The following is a 19,094-nucleotide window of genomic DNA, read 5'->3' as shown; positions in this document are numbered from 1 at the left end:
GAAGAATCATAGAATCCCTGCAGTGCAGAAAGAGGACATTCGGCCCATCGACTGCACCAACCCTCTGAAAGAGCACCCTACCTAAGCCTACGCCCTCACCCTATCCACGTAACCCAGTAACACCACCTAACCTTTTGGATACTTAGGGGCAAGTTAGCATGGGCAGTCCACCTAACCTGCACATCTTTGGACTGTGGGAGGAAACCAGATCATCTGGAGGAAACCCACGCAGACACAGGGAGAATGTGCAAACTCCACACAGTCACCCAAGGCCGGAATCAAACACAGGTCCCTGGTGCTGTGACCATAAGATATAGGAGCAGAATTAGGCCACTCGGCCCATCGAGTCTGCTTTGCCATTCAATCATAGCTGATTCAATTGTGAAGCATTCTCATCCTCATTCCCCTGTCTTCTCCCCTTAACCCCTGATCCCCTTATCAAGAACCTATCTACCTCTGTCTTAAAGAAACTCAGTAACTTGGCCTCCACAGCCTTCTGCGGCAATGAGTTCCTCAGGTTCACCACCCCGGTTGAAGACATTCCTCCTCATCTCAGTTGTGTCCTTGGGTACTAGTTTCTCCTATTGGTGGAAACATCCTCTCCACGTTCACTCTATCCAGGTCTCTCAGTATCCTGTAAGTTTCAATAAGATCCCCCCTCATCCTTCGAAACTCCAACGATTACAGACCCAGAGTCCTCAACCGCTCCTCAATATGACAAGTTTTTCATTCCAGGGATCATTCTTGTGAACCTCCTCTGGACCCTTTCCAAGGCCAGCACATCCTTCCTTAGAAAGGGGGCCATACTGCTCACAATACTCCAAATGGAGTGTGACGAGAGACTTGTAGACTCAGAAGTACATCCCAGCTCTTGTAATCTAGCCCTCTTGACATGAATGCTAACATTGCATTTTCCTTCCTAATTGCCGAGTGAACCTGCACATTAACTGTAAGAGAATCTTGAACTAGGATTCCTAAGTCCCTTTGTGCTTCTGCTTTTCCAAGTCTTTTCCCACTTAGAAAATAATCTATGCCTCCATTTTCCTACCAACGTGCATAACCTCACACTTTTCCACATTGTATTCCATCTGCCACTTCTTTGCCCAATCTCCTAGCCTGTCCAAGGCCTTCTGCAGCTCACCTACTTCCTCAATACTACCTGCCTCTCTACACATCTTTGTATCATCTGCAAACTTAGCAACAGTACTAACCACCATGCCACCCTTGCTCAAGCTTTCCTCACAAGTTGTTATCCAAACATCTTTCACACCTTAGCCCAAATTTCAAAGCAATCCTGCAATAATTGACAGATATGTTATTCCATAACATACCTTCAGTTAAACTCTAACCACGTACTCATTATCAGGAATTTGTTATACTACATATTCCTTTACTCCAATCTAAATCTCAGAATTAGATTCCAGTCTGTAATCACGCCCTGGTATCCATTATTCTATATATAAACCATCTGAACCCCTCGATTAGATTCCAGTCTGTAATCACTCCCAGGTATCCAATATTCTATATATAAACCATCTGAACCCCTCGATTAGATTCCAGTCTGTAATCAGTCCCAGGTATCCATTATTCTATATATAAACCATCTGAACCCCTCGATTAGATTCCAGTCTGTAATCACTCCCAGGTATCCATTATTCTATATATAAACCATCTGAACCCCTCGATTAGATTCCAGTCTGTAATATAAACCATCTGAACCCCTCGATTAGATTCCAGTCTGTAATCACTGCCAGGTATCCATTATTCTATATATAAACCATCTGAACCCCTCGATTAGATTCCAGTCTGTAATCACTCCCAGCTTTCCATTATTCATATATAAACCATCTGAACCCCTCAATTAGATTCCAGTCTGTAATCACTCCCAGCTTTCCATTATTCTATATATAAACCATCTGAACCCCTCGATTAGATTCCAGTCTGTAATCACTCCCAGCTTTCCATTATTCTATATATAAACCATCTGAACCCCTCGATTAGATTCCATTCTGTAATCACTCCCAGGTATCCATTATTCTATATATAAACCATCTGAACCCCTCGATTAGATTCCAGTCTGTAATCACTCCCAGATATCCATTATTCTATATATAAACCATCTGAACCCCTCGATTAGATTCCAGTCTGTAATCAGTCCCAGGTATCCATTATTCTATATGTATACCATCTGAACCCCTCGATTAGATTCCAGTCTGTAATCATTCCCAGATTAAAACATAGGCTGGAATGTTTGTATTTTACTTGTTAAAACTCATTCTCTCCCCTCCCGCGCTGCTGAAAGGATGAACATGTTGAAATGTGCGAGTGATTGAAATATCCTGAGCCCAGCCCCCAGACTGGGGCCATTTGCAGCTTGCTCAGGCCGCAGAGCCGGGCTAAACGATGAGAGCGGGAGTACTGGGTGCCCCAGTCCCTCCGCTGGGATAAACTCACGGTTCACTGTTGTCAGCAACATCCTCCCTCTGCCTGGAGACCAAGGGGAACACCTCCGGGTCACAGCCTGCAACTACTTCCGGGCCGCCGGGGTGGGGGGGTAAAGGGTTCAAGTGTAGTTTAGTTATTTATCTTTTGTCTGTCAATGCCTGCACAGGGTGTTGACATCAATTGTTTTTCATTGCTTTTATTCTTCATTGACCAGACGTCCAAAGTTAATTTAAATCTGAAAATTCCCATTCTGCCAGCAGCTGTGGAAGGAGCAACACTGAAGATTCACATTGGAGCTGAAACATTAAACGCCTGTTTCTGCCCCATTTGCTGAGATTTTCCAGCTTTTTCTGTTTTCATTTAAAATTTCCATTATCCCTGGAGTGAAGGAGATGCTCTGAGCTCCTACAGGCACTTGAGCACCCCTGCATCCAGTCCCAGGACATGTCCCCAAACAGGGGGGGGGGGGGGGGGGGAGCAGGCTGGGCTGATTGGAGGATAATTAGGTTCGAGGTTGATGGGGCAGTGGGGATCCTGAATTTCCATTATCCCTGAATTGAAGGTACCAACCCTTTGTAAAGCACTTGGAGATGCCCTGAGCTCCTAAAGGCACTTGAGCACCCCTGCATCCAGTCCCAGGACATGTCCCCAAACAGTGTGGGGGAGGGGGAAGCAGGCTGGGCTGGTCTGATTGGAGGATAATTAGGTTTGAGGTTGATGGTGTGGAGATGCCGGCGTTGGACTGGGATGAGCACAGTAAGAAGTCTTACAACACTAGGTTAAAGTCCAACAGGTTTGTTTCAAACACGAGCTTTCGGAGCGCAGCTCCTTCTTCAGGTGAATGGAGAGGTATGTTCCAGAAACAATTATGTAGACAAAGTCAGAGATGCTGGACAATGCTTGGAATGCGAGCATTTGCAGGTAATCAAATCATTACAGATCCAGGGAGAGGGATAATCACAGGTTAAAGAGGTGTGAATTGTCTCAAGCCAGAATAGTTGGTAGGATTTTGCAAGTCCAGGCCAGATGGTGGGGGGTGAATGTAATGCGACATGAATCCAAGATCCCGGTTGAGGCCGCACTCATGCGTGCGGAACTTAGCTAGGGGATATGGCGCTCGACTCATCGATTACTTTCCCGGGGCGGAGAAACTACGACATCTTCTTCGCAGCCTTCAACACATCATCAATGAAGATGAACATCTTGCCAAGGTCATCCCCACACCCCCACTACTGGCCTTCAAACAACCACGCAACCTCAAACAAACCATTGTTTGCAGCAAATTACCCAGCCTTCAGAACAGCGACCACAACACCACACAACCCTGCCAGGGCAATCTCTGTAAGACATGCCAGATCATCAACTTGGATACCACCATTACACGTAACACCACCCACCAGGTACGCGGCACATACTCGTGCGACTCGACCAATGTAGTCTACCTCTTACGCTGCAGGAAAGGATGTCCTGAAGCGTGGTATATTGGCGAGACCATGCAGACACGGCGACAACGAATGAACAGGCATCGTGCGACAATCACCAGGCAGGAATGTTCCCTTCCAGTCGGGGAACACTTCAGCAGTCACGGGCATTCAGCCTCTGATCCCCGGGTAAGCGTTCTCCAAGGCGGTCTTCAGGACACGCGACAACGCAGAATTGCCGAGCAAAAACTTATAGCTAAGTTCCGCACGCATGAGTGCGGCCTCAACCGGGATCTTGAATTCATGTCACATTACATCCACCCCCCACCATCTGGCCTGGACTTGCAAAATCCTACCAACTGTTCTGGCTTGAGACAATTCACACCTCTTTAACCTGTGATTATCCCTCTCCCTGGATCTGTAATGATTTGATTACCTGCAAATGCTCGCATTCCAAGCATTGTCCAGCATCTCTGACTTTGTCTATATAAATGTTTCTGGAACATACCTCTCCATTCACCTGAGGAAGGAGCTGCGCTCCGAAAGCTCATGTTTGAAACAAACCTGTTGGACTTTAACTTGGTGTTGTAAGACTTCTTACGAGGTTGATGCGGCAGTGGGGATCCTGAAGGCAACTTGCGACTAATTTCCAACGATATGAACGCCAGAAAATCTGGGCCAATGTCCCTGGCTCATCTCTGGATGCATGCCCTAACTATTAATGGCTGTGCATGTCCAAATCAGCAGACAAATGATCCCAAGCTGACCTGTGATTGCTCAATAAATTGGGCCGGGTTGGGAAGCAGCCTGACAGGGCATATTCCGAATGATGGAAGGAATGTTTTCAACAAGAAGTAGTCAACTCACTAAGGAAATTACATTTTTGTAGTGATTGCACTCTGCAGACATCAAATGCATGCACAGTTCTTGCCCCCTCAAGAATATCCTCTCTTTCCAACACTACAATGTCTAACCTAATAAATACTGCCACCCCACCTCTTCATTTTTCTTAGTGAGCATTCATTACACTTTGTGCATTTGCATTCAAGCATTCTAAACCTGTTCCCCATAGTCCTTAGTCTAGTCCTATCAGATATGGTGCTGCTTCCTTCTCTGGTACATCCAACACTCACTTTATGCACCTTGTTCCTCTTTTCTACTTTGATATGCGTGTGCCCAACCCCCCCCCGCCTATTTAGTTTGAATTCTTCCCAACCACACTGAACTACCTTGCAATGAAACTGGTTCTACTCCTTTGAAGTGCAACCCATCCCTTTTAAATAGGTGTCTCTGGCCCCAGAACTGGCCCTGACACCCCAGGAATCTGAAGCCACCTTCCTATGTCATGTTTCAAACTACACATTGATCCTCCCTATCTTCCTATTTCTATTTTCACTACATGTATGCATAGTTCAGAGGTTACTATCTTTGAGGTCCTTTTTAGCTTCCTCCCTGGCTTCTGCAAATCACGCCATGGGACCTTAATGCCTGCCCGCTCAGTTGTTTGTACCAATGTGTCTCCCAACTTCCAGCTCACTGCTGGCAGAATATTCTGCATCCTTTCTGTGATGTCCTTTACCCTGGCACCAGGAAGACAGTATATCTCGTGGGACTCACAAAGACAGTTATTGAAATAACTGTCCTCCTAACTATGTATTCGCCTGTATCAACTGGATTTCTATTCTTCGCTGTTCCCTCCTGTGCAGCCCCTTTCCTATGGCCTGAACCTCATTCCTTCAAGGTGTCATCAGGCCCTGTAGGCTCTGATGCCAAGTACCAATTTGACAACGTCACACACACACCAAAGATTCCTGCCTCTTCCGAATCTGTTTACTATTCTGACCTCTGCCCGCGTACAGGGTGACCACCTGGACTGTATGATGCAGGAAACTCTTATCCTTCCTTAAGTTCTGCAGTGACCCCAACTGCCCCTCATGCTCACAACTCCTGAACTCAAACAGCTGGAAACACTTAACACACACGTGGCACCATCAGGATGAATAATGTAGCAGTAGTAGGCATTTGTCCATCTCGGCAGATGATGGGCTGCTCCCGGCGGGCTGTATGTCACCTCTGCATTGAACATTGTTGCGGAGAAAAGTGAAGCTTATTTGACCTTAATGTACTTCACTCTTCCACTCACAAGAGACTAGATGAAGACTCTTGGAGATCTTTATCACAAGCTGTAGAAGGGGCTATTGGAATTCCAAATTCGGACGCCAGAGAGCACAGATTCAAGAATGGTACTGACAGATATACTTTGAGGTTCGGTTACAAGAAATTAGCTGATACCAATCATTTGATACTCGTTATCTGTGTCCAATCATTATTATCTATTAAGGTTACATCATGCATAGTATGATGAGAATAATTAACTAATCACATCAAAGGTCTGCATGCTTAATTATATTTAATGAAATTATCCAGTCATTAGAAAGGCACATAAGTTCTTTTGCAATTAGTGATATTGGGGGCCCGATAGCTGGCGAAGTCTAGGACATCTGCCTCTGCACCTGCCTGCAGCTTGGGCAAGTCCGACACCCCGAATATGGCTTCTAGGGACCCAGGCTCCACATCCACATGCAAGACCCCGAGATTGTACTGAACACTGTTCTCCAAAACCTTTCCAGCTATGAGAAGGACCTAAACATGGTTCGCGGGGCCCCTCCCACATCGCTCACAGTCTTGAATAGTCGGCTCATTCTTGATTATGTGAGGTACATCCTGAACAATACCTTCAGCTGTATCAGCCCCAACCTCACACACAAAGCCGAGGCATTCACCCTCTGCAGCACCTCACACCACAGCCCATCTTCCACCACCCCCGCCAACCCCCACCCCCAGCTCTTCCTCCCATTTTTGCCTTAATCCCCTCCATGGACACCGTATCCTCCTCCAGGATCCTCCCGTAGATCGCCGAATGACCCCCTTTTCTAACCCCCTCCCGTTGATAGCACCTCCTCCAGCAACGAGGAAGCCGGCGCTATCGGGAAGGTTGGAAAAACCTTCCTTGCAAAGTGCCGCACCTGCATCTATCTAAACCCTCCCCCCTGCACCAAATCATACTTCTCATCCAAATCTTCTAAGCTTGCGAATTGCCCCTTCCCAGGAACAAATCCTTCATTTCCCTAATCCCCCTCTTGTCCCATCCCCGAAACCTAGCGCCCATCCTCCCCAACTCGAACCCACGGTCCCCCTTTTCGGCATCCCCCCTGACCTGGCCCCCAGCTTAAAGCACTGCCTAAACTGCCTCCAAATCTTCAAACTGGCCACCACCACCGGACTCACCGAGTCCTTTCATGGGGCCATCAGGAGCGCCGCAGGTGCCAGCGCCCGCAACCCCGACGCCCTACAAGAGCTCGCCTCCACCTGGTAATTGTGTAAGTAATCTTGTGACTGAAAAACAATGTAATAAATATTTAAATTGAGTTTTAAATTGTTCACTAGTGGTTTGAAATTGTTTCTTCTGACTTCATATTCCTTCCCATCAAGTACAAATTGCAAATCATTGTGATAGCTTGTTCAGGTCTCCCTTTCGGATTTGGGCAGCCAGGTACTTACCATCTGTCATAACACTAACCTTCTGTCCCCTAAGCCTCACTTAAGTTAATCAATATTTTGTGACGCTCCAGTCTGCGACGCGTTCTCCGAACTCCTTTAGCTACGTGTTCCTCACATCCATGTTCCTCACATCCATGCTCCTCACATCCATGTTTCTCACAGCCATGTTCCTCACATCTGTATTCCTCACATCCATGTCCCTCACATCTGTGTTCCTCACATCTGTGTTCCTCACATCCGTGTTCCTCACGTTTGTGTTCCTCACATCCCTGTTGCTCACATCTGTGTTCCTCACATCTGTGTTCCTCACATCTGTGTTCCTCACATCCGTGTTCCTCACATTTGTGTTCCTCACATCCCTGTTGCTCACATCTGTGTTCCTCACATCCATGTTCCTCACATCTGTGTTCCTCACATCTGTGTTCCTCGCATCCGTGTTCCTCACATCTGTGTTCCTAAAATCTGTGTTCCTCACATCTATGTTCATCACAACCATGTTCCTCATATCTATGTTCCTCACACCCTGTTCTTCGCATCCACGTTCCTCACCTCCATGTTCCTCACATTTGTGTTCCTCACATCCATGTTCCTCACATCTGTGTTCCTCACATCCATGTTCCTCACATTCATGTTCCTCACACCTGTTTTGAGCACATCCATGTTCCTCACATCCATGTTTCTCACATCCGTGTTCCTCACATCTGTGTTACTCACATCCATGTTCCTCACATCCGTGTTCCTCACATCCATGTTCCTCACATCTGTGTTCCTCACATCTGTGTTCCTCAAATCCGTGTTCCTCACATCTGTGTTCATCACAACCATGTTCCTCATATCTATGTTCCTCACACCCCTGTTCTTCGCATCCACGTTCCTCACCTCCATGTTCCTCACATTTGTGTTCCTCAGATCCATGTTCCTCACATCTGTGTTCCTCACATCCATGTTCCTCACATCCATGTTCCTCACATCTGTGTTTTTCACACCCATGTTCCTCACATCTGTATACCTCACATCTATGTTCCTGACATCTGTATACCTCACATCTATGTTCCTGACATCTGTGTACCTCACATCCATGTTCTTCACATCAGTGTTCCTCACACCCATGTTCCTCACATCCATGTTCCTCACATCTGTGTTCCTCACATCCGGGTTTCTCACATCTGTGTTCCTCACATCAGTGTTCCTCACACCTGTGTTCCTCACATCCGGGTTTCTCACATCTATGTTCCTCACATCTGTGTTCCTCACATCAGTGTTCCTCACATCAGTGTTCCTCACAACCATGTTCCTCACATCCACGTTCCTCACATCCATGTTCCTCACATCCGTGTCCCTCACATCCTTGTTTCTCACATCCATGTTCCTCGCATCTGTGTTCCTCATATCTGTGTTCCTCACATTCATGTTCCTCACACCTGTTTTGAGCACATCCATGTTCCTCACATCCATGTTTCTCACATCCGTGTTCCTCACATCTGTGTTACTCACATCCATGTTCCTCACATCCGTGTTCCTCACATCCATGTTTCTCACATCTGTGTTCCTCACATCCGTGTTCCTCACATCTGTGTTCCTCACGTCCATGTTACTCACATCTGTGCTCCTCACATCTTTGTTCTTCACATCCATGTGCCTCACATCTGTGTTCCTCACATCCGTGTTCCTCACATCCGCATTCCTCACATCTGTGTTCCTCACATCTGTGTTCCTCACATCTATGTTCCTCACATCCGTGTTCCTCACATCCGCGTTCCTCACATCTGTGTTCCTCACATCTGTGTTCCTCAAATCCGTATTCTCTGAGCAACAATTACCCACATGATGATTTGTAATTTTTTTTGTTGATTTAATCTCACAGTGCACCCTCCCACACTCACCCACTCACTCCCAGCTCTCCCAACTCTCTCCCACCCACTCCCCACTCTCCCCCACTCTCTCTCACCCACTCCCAGCTCTCTTCCACTCACTTCCAGCTCTTTCCCACTCTCTCCCACTCACTCCCAGCTCTCTCCCACTCACTCCCACTAACTCCCATTCACTCCCACTGACTTTCATTCACGCCCACTCACTCCCAGCTCTCTCCCTCACTTGCCCACTCATTCCCAGCTCTCTCCCTCACTCGCCTACTCATACCAAACTCTCTCCCACACTCTCCCACTCACTCCCAGCTCTCTCCCACTCACTCCTAGCTCTCTCCCACTCACTCCCAGCTCCATCAGCACTGTGATGCAGTTGAATAAAAAAACGTGGTCTCAGTGGGGCTGGCCATTTTTAGCAACCAACCGGACCTGCCATTTTATGCCAGCGATGTGGCAATCGACATGGGCCATGGCAATATGCAGCATTTGGGAAGGTGTGTACCAAATGTGGCAGAACAAATCACTTTGCAAAGCAATGCTTTTTGCGCCCAGCAGTGAACCAATCAGGATCAGTCAACGCGATTGATGAGCTGTCTATTGAAGACCTGTTTTTCATTGATCTGAGTTCGACTAAGGACACGATGAGTCCGAATATGCAGAGCGAAGAATTCTTACTGACCAGTTTCAGCAATAGTGATGGTAATGCTGGCACCATTGAAGACAGATGGACAAGTCTGTGGTGATATGCATCACTGTAAATACACAAGGGGTTAATTTAAATACACGTAGATTAGCTAGATACTAGAGGGAGCACCAGAGACATGACACACAGATATTCAACCAATAGGCCAATAAGATAGGACACGACCAATGGGCATTCACAATACACACAGAGGTGACACTACCACAGGAGGGCATTATACCAACCCATATAAAAGGACACAGCACACTTGCTCAGCCTCTTTCCAGTGGAGAAACTTAGTGAGTACACAGGGTTGATTGAAACACATCACACCCACCACGTGGATTGTAGCAGACTGGTTAGATAATCTGAGTAGCGATAGCAGGAGGATTAACAGGAGAATCGAATCCAAGTAGGAGAATTGTTAACAGTTTAATAAATGTGTTAAAGCTATCTCCAAGTCTGAACCTTCCTTTGTCAGAGTGCACATCAAGGAAGCAGCTTATGCTACATCAAGAGCATAACAAAACAACTTCCATTGATGCTGAATGCCACATTGATCAGATGCAAGTTCGACACTGGAGTGACAGCCAACGTTCTCAGTTTGTCCAATTTGAACAGGCTGCGATTCAAACCGAAAGTCATCAATCAAACAAAACTACTGAAAGACTACAAAGGTAATGAGATTGCGAAGTTGGGAGCATGTGAGCTTGAAGCACGAGTACACAACAGAAGTCATATCGTACGATTTTCCATTGTGGACACGGAACGCGAGTCCATCATAGGAGCAGACGCGTGTGAGGCCCTGAACCTAGTTGTGCGGCTGTAAATTCCAGACAGCGCTGTGATGGCGGATAATTGCGACTGGCAACTAAATATAATGACGCAGTTATCCAATGCGATACAAGCAAAAGTTAAAGTGGAGGAAGATAAACCAGAAGAAGAGATGGAGGAGCCAAAGGGAATTCCAGTGTTCTGGTTGACAGTCTTCAAGAATGTGGATTTGCTCAGTGACATGATACAGGAGCACGATGAACCCATCTTCAAGCATTTGCGAGACTTAGAGGGGAAATCTTCAGGTCCAGAGCAACCAATGAGTTTTATTCTGGAGTTTACGTTCAAGCCAAATGTGTATTTCACAAATGAAGCATTGATCAAGACATACACAGGGAAGTCCCAGCTTGATGAGTCAGATTTTTTCTCTTCTGATGGACCACAAATTATAGGATGCACAGGACGCCACAGCGACTGGAAAGAAAAGGGACCATGAAGACCATTAAAACAAAGCAGAGGCATGAGTGTCGGCGCACTGGTAGAACAGTTACGAAAACTGCACCAAATGAAGATGCTACCAAAGCCTAAGAGAAAAGGAGACACAGAGAGCGGCTTATTCAAATGAGAAGAAAGGGGAAGAGAAGAAGAGTTGAGGGCACGGTTGGTCGACCGGGTAGCACCCATGACAGTGAAGACACAAGCATCAGCAATAAGGCTGATATGCAAAAAAACACACGGAGACGGAATAGGAAGCATCGCTTCAAAAGGTTGTAAATGTTGGTGACGCAAGAAAGACCAGCCAGAAAACCTGGTCTTTCGAAAATTGAAGCAAGATCAAGTATCCGGTCAATGTTCAGGAGACTGCCCTTTCTTGGTGAAGTGTCATGCAAGTGTCCCTTTAAGAAAGGTTTTTGTCTTATCACATGGCTTCAGTAATGTCATTGTGTGGCTGGAGCTGGGCTGTGGCTCTGTGAGCTGTTTTTGGTTTCGCTTTCACATTTGGCTGCTGTGGACTGTAACAGAAAACAGAAGTGTTTTGGCCTGTCTCTCTCTAGTTTCATTTTAAATATCGGTTCCAGTAAAAAAAACATTGATTATAGATATCTGCTGTTTCGGTAACTTAAAAACTATAGTTTGCTTCCCGGAAGGGTTTAAACCTGCTGGTGGGATGGGGCCAGAATCTCAGGGAAAGCCAGTCTTATTCAAGTGAGAATGCAGAGTGCTGGGCCACATGCTTGAAAATTAGTTTTTTGGATTATGGGATTTTGTTTTTGAATTTGAACAGTTAAGGGGGGATTCATTAAGTGTTATACATAGATTACTGTAGCTGTGGGCTATCTTTATACTTGTAATTGATAAAAATCTTGCTGTGTGACCTCCAGAGGCAGACTCTGAAACACAAAGAACTGCAGCGTAGGGCCCCGGCCTATGGGGAGGGAGAGTGGGTGGGGATCATAAAATAATGGGGACGAAATATTGTGAAGTGAACCGGGGGGACGCAGATACCTCAGATGTTTGTTCAGATGATTGTAATTACGGAGATGGTGTTGGGCCAAAGGCAAGGATCAATTTTGGCAGATTCACAAAACATATTTTATTATATGTACACACAGCTTTCATATATCATATACAAACATGTGCACACACATACATGTTCAATATTAACAATTTGTGTTGGGAATCGCTGAATTGTAACAGATCAGGGGAGAAGCAAAGAAAAGTTACAGCAAACAAACAAGTTTATACGAAAGTGCTCATCTCAAATCACTTTATAAACACGTGAAATGTCTGCTAAGTATATTCCCGGCTACAGCGCAGGACAGCATTACAGCTAATGGACAAAGTCAAGTTCCTACACATCATCAAATAAGACAGGTTTTATCAGGTTCTTCAAGGAACACTTGGGTCTTCCCATCTTCAGACTTGCCACATTTCCAAACCTCCCCTCCCGTCTTCCTACAAATTGGATCCCACTTCCCAAGGTTATCGCTCTGTAAATTGAACTCCGATGCCAGAAACAAAACGTCTTCAGATATGGTCAGGTGATTCTGCCCCCATGTCCTTGATGCTGATTGCTTCATTGCAAGGTGGCGCCACCGGTACAAATAAATAGTAGAATGGCACGATTTCCAGAATGATTCTCTTCAGACAAAGATATAAGAAGTTGTACAGAATGTGCTTCCACACCGAATGAACAATTTCACTAATATTTCTTAACGGGATTCTGAGTCCACGCAAGATTCAGCAATGTTTCTTCTTTCCGCATTTCTCTGAGGCGGAAGGGCTTGGAGACATTTAATCTCCAGTGACAATAGCACAAAATCAAGCTGAAAGGCGAAGGAAGCATTCTGGGAACTGGCGGTACCATTGGCCAGAGTGCTACCTCTCGACTGAAAAATCACAGTGAGGATCCAGGAGGGCACTGATGTCATTGGGGGCGGGGCTAGTGTAATTGGGGGAGGGCCATCACATCACCAGAAGATGGGGTGTGACTTTGGTGTCCTGCCAAGTGGTAGAGCATGGGGTCTCCAAAAGTGTATGTCCGCCTCTGGTGACATTCTAGAAACTTTTAAAATTATGAAAGATTGGGGGTGGGATTCTCCGACCCTCCGCGCCCAAATTGTGCTCGACAGACAATTACCCAAATTAGGCCACCATGCCAGCACGCGATTCTCTGGCGACCGGAGAATCTTCGACATTCGCGCGTGCGCAATCGACGCGGCGCCGGTTGGGGGCCGTTGGAAAAGGCTCCCCCAGCGATTCACCGGGCTCGACGGGCCGAGTGCCCTCCGAGTCCCGCCGGGTGGTTACAATATGGTTCCACCTGGCAGGAACTCGGAGTCGTGTCTGATGTGGCCGTTATGATGGGGGTGGGCGTGGGGATCGGACACCAGAGTGGGGGGCCTCGACGATGGGCAGGCCCGCGATTGGGGACACTGATCGGCGGGCCATCACGATCAGGAAGTGACCTATATTCCTCCACGCGGGCCTGCTATGTGGCTCCGCCATGTCGGCGGCACCCGTGCCAAGGTGGGCCACCACGCGCATGCGCGGACCCGCTTGTGGCCTCCGTGCGCATTCATGGCCATGCGGTCTGTCCAGCAGGGCCCCCGCCGACAGCCAGAGCTGCAGGATGCACACCGGAGACCTGCTAACCCCCTGGAGAATGGGAAATCACCCCAGAATTTCAAGGAAAAAGTCCGGAGTGATTCTCGCCCATTTGTCGGCGGGCGTTGGGAGATTCCCGCCCTAGACATACTAAACACAGACAGAATGTTTCCACTTCTGGGAACATAATATAAGATAGTCAGCAAGAAATCCAATCCAGAGAGTGATGTAAATGTGGGAATTATGAGTGGTTGAAGGGAATATTCATAGAAGCGTTTAAGGGGAAGCCAGGTAAGCATGCGGGGGTGAAGAGAATATGAAGGATTCTGTTGACGAGGTTAGATGAGGAAAGAAGGATGGAACACAAAAACCAGCATTGACTGGTTGGGCTGAATGGCCTGCTTGTGTGTTCCATATAATTTTATGTAATGATGTGGGTGTGATTGTTCTCAGGATAGAATCGTCCAGAAATTCCTCATCATCCCTTACAGCTATGCAGAGATTAATGAATCACAAAGGGTGAGATGTTGCCGGAAATTGGCGAAGGCCAATGGATGGCGGGAAAAGCAACGTTTAGAGATAAATCTGAGGCCATGGGATTAATGCTCGATCGCTGGCAGGCAGTCTCTGATACACCCGCTCCGCCATTAGCTCAGTGTGTTAGCGATGGGAGGACTACATTTAAAGGCTGCCCCACTGATCACCAGATAACTCTCCTTGGTCGATGACAAGTGATAGCTGCAAGGAAGGCTGGTCACAGGTTCTCTGATGCCTCCATCAAGAGGCCGCAGGATGTAGCGAAGGCACGATGTTACGTTCTATACCCGCACAAGGAGAACACCAGCTACTAAGTACACCAACCCAGCATGGGAGGTGGTGGTCAGTGTGAACACATTGTAGAGGACAAGTATCCAGTGTCACAAGAAGATGAATGATCTCCTCCGTTCTGCTGGAGTAAGCAGCTTTCTTATAACTCTCAACTCACACACCTCCGCGGGAATCTCAATCAGTGCCAGCTCAAGAGACACCACCACTCGATCTCCCAAAAACATCTTCATCTCCCCTGCGGGTCGTGTCCTCATCGCCTCACTGGTCCCACTCACCATCCACAAAAAGATCTGTCCTCAAAGTCTATGAGGGCCTACAGTTCTGGCATTTCTCTACCCATCTGGGATCTCTCCCTCTTGTTGTGAGCCAGCTTGTCCTCTACAAAGACAGATGGAGAGAGTGCAAGCACGACGCACGCCAGGGCACAAAATAAAGGTGCCTGGATGGTGAGTGGGACCAGCGAAGTGATGAGGACGTGACCCACAGGGGAGATGACGATGTGCGTGGGAGAGCAAGTGGTGATGTCCCTTAACATGACAGTGAGTGAGGTTGCTGTGGAAGTATGATGGGTGTGTGAGTTGAGTTGGGAAGGCAGAAGGGGAGCATTCACCCTCTTGTGGAACTGGATGGCTGTCCTCTTCTGTGGGGAGCTGGCACTCAGGGCCTTTGCCACCACATAGATACATAGAAGATAGGAGCAGGAGGAGGCCTTTTGGCCCTTCGAGCCTGCTCCGCCATTCATCACGATCATGGCTGATCATCCAACTCAATAGCCTAATCCTGCTTTCCCCCCGTAGCATTTGATCCCATTCTCCCCAAGGGCTATATCCAGCCACCACATCCCATGCTGGGTTGGTTACACTGCTGGCTAGTTTTCAAACAATAGAATCATGCAGTACAGAAGAGGTCCTTCTGCCCACCAAACTGCACCAACAAACAAAAAGCTACTCTCATCTGCACTAACCCCATTTCCTGGCACTTGGTCCACAGCCTTGAATGTTTTCTTCCCAAGCACATGTAAAGCACATGTTGTCAGGCGTGTACTGATCAAGCAGTCTCTCCAGGCTTTGAGGTGATTTAGGCAAGTTGAGTGAGTGGGTGAACACATGGCAGATGCAGTACAACATTGCCAAATGTGAAGTTATAGACTTTGGTGTGAAAATCAGAAAGGAAGATTATTATTTAAACGGTGATATAGAACATAGAACAGTACAGCACAGAACAGGCCCTTCGGCCCTCGATGTTGTGCCGAGCAATGATCACCCTACTAAAACCCACGTATCCACCCTATACCCGTAACCCAACAACCCCCCCCCTTAACCTTACTTTTTAGGACACTACGGGCAATTTAGCATGGCCAATCCACCTAACCCGCACATCTTTGGACTGTGGGAGGAAACCGGAGCACCCGGAGAAAACCCACGCACACACGGGGAGGACGTGCAGACTCCACACAGACAGTGACCCAGCCGGGAATCGAACCTGGGACCCTGGAGCTGTGAAGCATTTATGCTAACCACCATGCTACCGTGCTGCCGCCTGACAACATGTGCTTTACATGTGCTTGGGAAGAAAACATTCAAGGCTGTGGACCATATATTGGATGCGTGGATACACAAAGGGATCTGGGAGTCCTTGTAAACTAGACAATGAAAGTGGAGAGGCAGGTGCAGCAAACAATTAGGAAGGCAAAATTCTAATAGGGCTGGGCACACTGGATGTAGGGAGGATATTTTTCCGATTGGAGAATCAAGAACCAGGGGGAAGAGTCTCAGCATTTGGGGCAGACCATTTAGGACTGAGTTGAGGAAAAATGTCTTCACTCAGAGTGCAGCGAACCTGTGGAATTCTGCATCAAATTTGAGAAATCAAGTTTGAAACCATGAATGACAAAGACTATTTAACGTCATTTATTTCAATGTTGCTGTCGGTTAGGGGATATTGAATATTAACCACAGCTTAACGTCTGGCAATCATTTTCAAAATATAGTCCAAACTTTTTTTGCATCTCAAGTATTTTGTAGAGCACTTACAAAGGTTAGTATTTTCTCATGTTGTGCAAGTTAGTTGTCAAATTGTGCCTTTTAAGATCTAGGAACTTTGAATGTGATGCCGGAATGAGCTGGAACTGTGCCAAACCGAGCTACTGCAACAGGAGCATGCCTCTCGGCTAAACAACATCTTTTGCTGAACCAGCAGTCATTGAGAACTCATAAAATGACCATAATAGGAATTTATGGATATTTTTAAATGCCATTTTCAGACATACACGTCCTGTACTGTTCACGCCACTCGCAAGTTTGGTGAGGGAGCCAGGAGCTTGCGCCAGATGTATACAGCGTCAGCAGATTGTGACAGCGGCCTGCACATAATGTAGATTTTTACCTCAACACAACCGCTTGTACCCACTGTGAACCTCGTGTGGTTTTCAGCAACAGGAAGGACCACCGACCAGCTGTGATTTAAAGCGATCATCGATTACTTTCAGATTAGCTGCTGATTGAGGTCTACTGGTGGTGTGACATGTGGCCAAGGTCATGCTCCTGACTTCAAGGGTTCTGAAAATGAAATGAAAATCACTTATTGTCACAAGTAGGCTTCAATGACGTTACTGTGAAAAGCCCCTAGTCGCCACATTCCGGCGCCTGTTCAGGGAGGCTGGTACAGGAATTGAACCGTGCTGCTGGCCTGCCTTAATCTGCTTTCACAAAGCCAGTGATTTAGCCCAGTGTGCTAAACCAGCCGCTACTCCTGGTGAGATCCCTCACTCCCAGTCAAGGGTGCTGCAGTTACCACACCCTTGTTAGCCTGCAACATGACTGGGAGATTTAGGAGAGGCTCCTTGGTGAGAAAGATGAGGGGCGAGGGTTTCTCATCTGGAGGCCCGATCAGGATCTTCAGAGGGCAATTCTCCTATGTCACCTCAACAGAGAACAAGGGGTGGGACTCACTCAGCCTGGGGCCGGGCCGGAGAATCGCCATGGCCAGCGCGAATCACGCCATGCCGCCCCGACATCGGGACACGGTTCACCGCAGAGCAAAGAATCGGCGCCATTGGCACCGGCGTGGTTGGCACGGCGCCGGTCGGGGTCCGCTCGACGTGCCCCCTCTGACGATACTCGGCCCGGGATGGGCTGAGCGGCCGTAACAAAAACCCCAAGTCCCACCAGCACCGTCCACGTGTGGTCGCATCCATTGAGACCTCGGTGTGGAAGGGTACGGGGGAGGCCTGTGCTAGGGGGGAGGGGGGGGAAGGGTACGGGGGAGGCCTGTGCTAGGGGACCTCGGCATGGAAGGGTACGGGGGAGGCCTGTGCTAGGAGACCTCGGCGTGGAAGGGTACGAGGGAGGCCTGTGCTAGGAGACCTCGGCGTGGAAGGGTACGGGGGAGGCCTGTGCTAGGGGGGAGGGGGGGAAGGGTACGGGGGAGGCCTGTGCTAGGGGACCTCGGCATGGAAGGGTACGGGGGAGGCCTGTGCTAGGGGACCTCGGCATGGAAGGGTACGGGGAGGCCTGTGCTAGGGGACCTCGGTGTGGAAGGGTACGGGGGAGGCCTGTGCTAGGAGACCTCGGCGTGGAAGGGTACGGGGGAGGCCTGTGCTAGGAGACCTCGGCGTGGAAGGGTACGGGGGAGGCCTGTGCTAGGAGACCTCGGCGTGGAAGGGTACGGGGGAGGCCTGTGCTAGGAGACCTCGGCGTGGAAGGGTACGGGGGAGGCCTGTGCTAGGGGACCTCGGCGTGGAAGGGTACGGGGGAGGCCTGTGCTAGGAGACCTCGGCGTGGAAGGGTACGGGGGAGGCCTGTGCTAGGGGGGAGGGGGGGTTCGACCCCCGGGGGGGGTGGGGGGGGGTGCACCATTGTGGCCTGGCACGCGATCGGGCCCATTGACCGGCGGGCTGGCCTCTCAGGCTGGGGGCCTCCGTTCTTCCGCGCCAGCCCCTTTAGCCCTGCGCCATGTTGCGTCGGGACCGGCGCGGAGAAGGGAGCCACTGCGTATGCGCGCATTGGCGCCGGTACCACTGCGCATATGCGGACCCTGCGGTGCCCAGTTGACACTGGAATCAGCAGTGGAGCGGAGAGGGTCGCTCCGGTGCCATGCTGGCCCCCTGTAGGGGCCAGAACTGCTGATCCTGAGGCCATGCTGACACCGTCGAGAAACACAATGGCGTTTACGACAGCGTCAACACTTAGTCTCAGGATCAGAGAATCCTGCCCAAAGTTTTAATTCCTCTAAGAAAACGTTCACAGAAATCTGTCACCTGTTGCAAGTAGACCGGCAGCCTTGGAGCAGGTCAAGGATGGTTTTTGGGAATAACTGTCAAAGTGACCACGGACTTGATTCTCCTCATGTTGGGATCCTTCTAGGATAGAGCAGGTGATACCTCAAATATTTCCCAATTCACCCTCCACT

The 19,094-nt window shown here is 48.4% G+C and overlaps 1 protein-coding gene and 1 long non-coding RNA gene across 2 annotated transcripts in view; both read right to left on the bottom strand.

Annotated features, from left to right (window-relative positions):
* Positions 1-2,578, bottom strand: part of mrpl33 (mitochondrial ribosomal protein L33) — a 35,586-nt gene extending 33,008 nt beyond the window's left edge. The window contains exon 1 of the mRNA XM_038799064.1: positions 2,455-2,578. Coding sequence (XP_038654992.1) covers positions 2,455-2,476 — 22 coding nt within the window. The 5' untranslated portion in view covers positions 2,477-2,578. The remainder of the gene's footprint in view (positions 1-2,454) is intronic.
* Positions 2,579-17,080: 14,502 nt separating this feature from the next.
* LOC119966792 overlaps positions 17,081-19,094 on the bottom strand; it is a 69,167-nt gene continuing 67,153 nt past the window's right edge. The window contains exon 3 of the long non-coding RNA XR_005460833.1: positions 17,081-17,242. This is a non-coding gene — a long non-coding RNA (uncharacterized LOC119966792). The remainder of the gene's footprint in view (positions 17,243-19,094) is intronic.

The sequence above is a fragment of the Scyliorhinus canicula genome, chromosome 6 (genome assembly GCF_902713615.1).
Source record: "Scyliorhinus canicula chromosome 6, sScyCan1.1, whole genome shotgun sequence".
Taxonomy (NCBI): domain Eukaryota; kingdom Metazoa; phylum Chordata; class Chondrichthyes; order Carcharhiniformes; family Scyliorhinidae; genus Scyliorhinus; species Scyliorhinus canicula.
The sequence above is the reverse complement of the archived record's forward strand: the minus strand, read 5'-3'. Positions and strand labels throughout refer to the sequence as shown.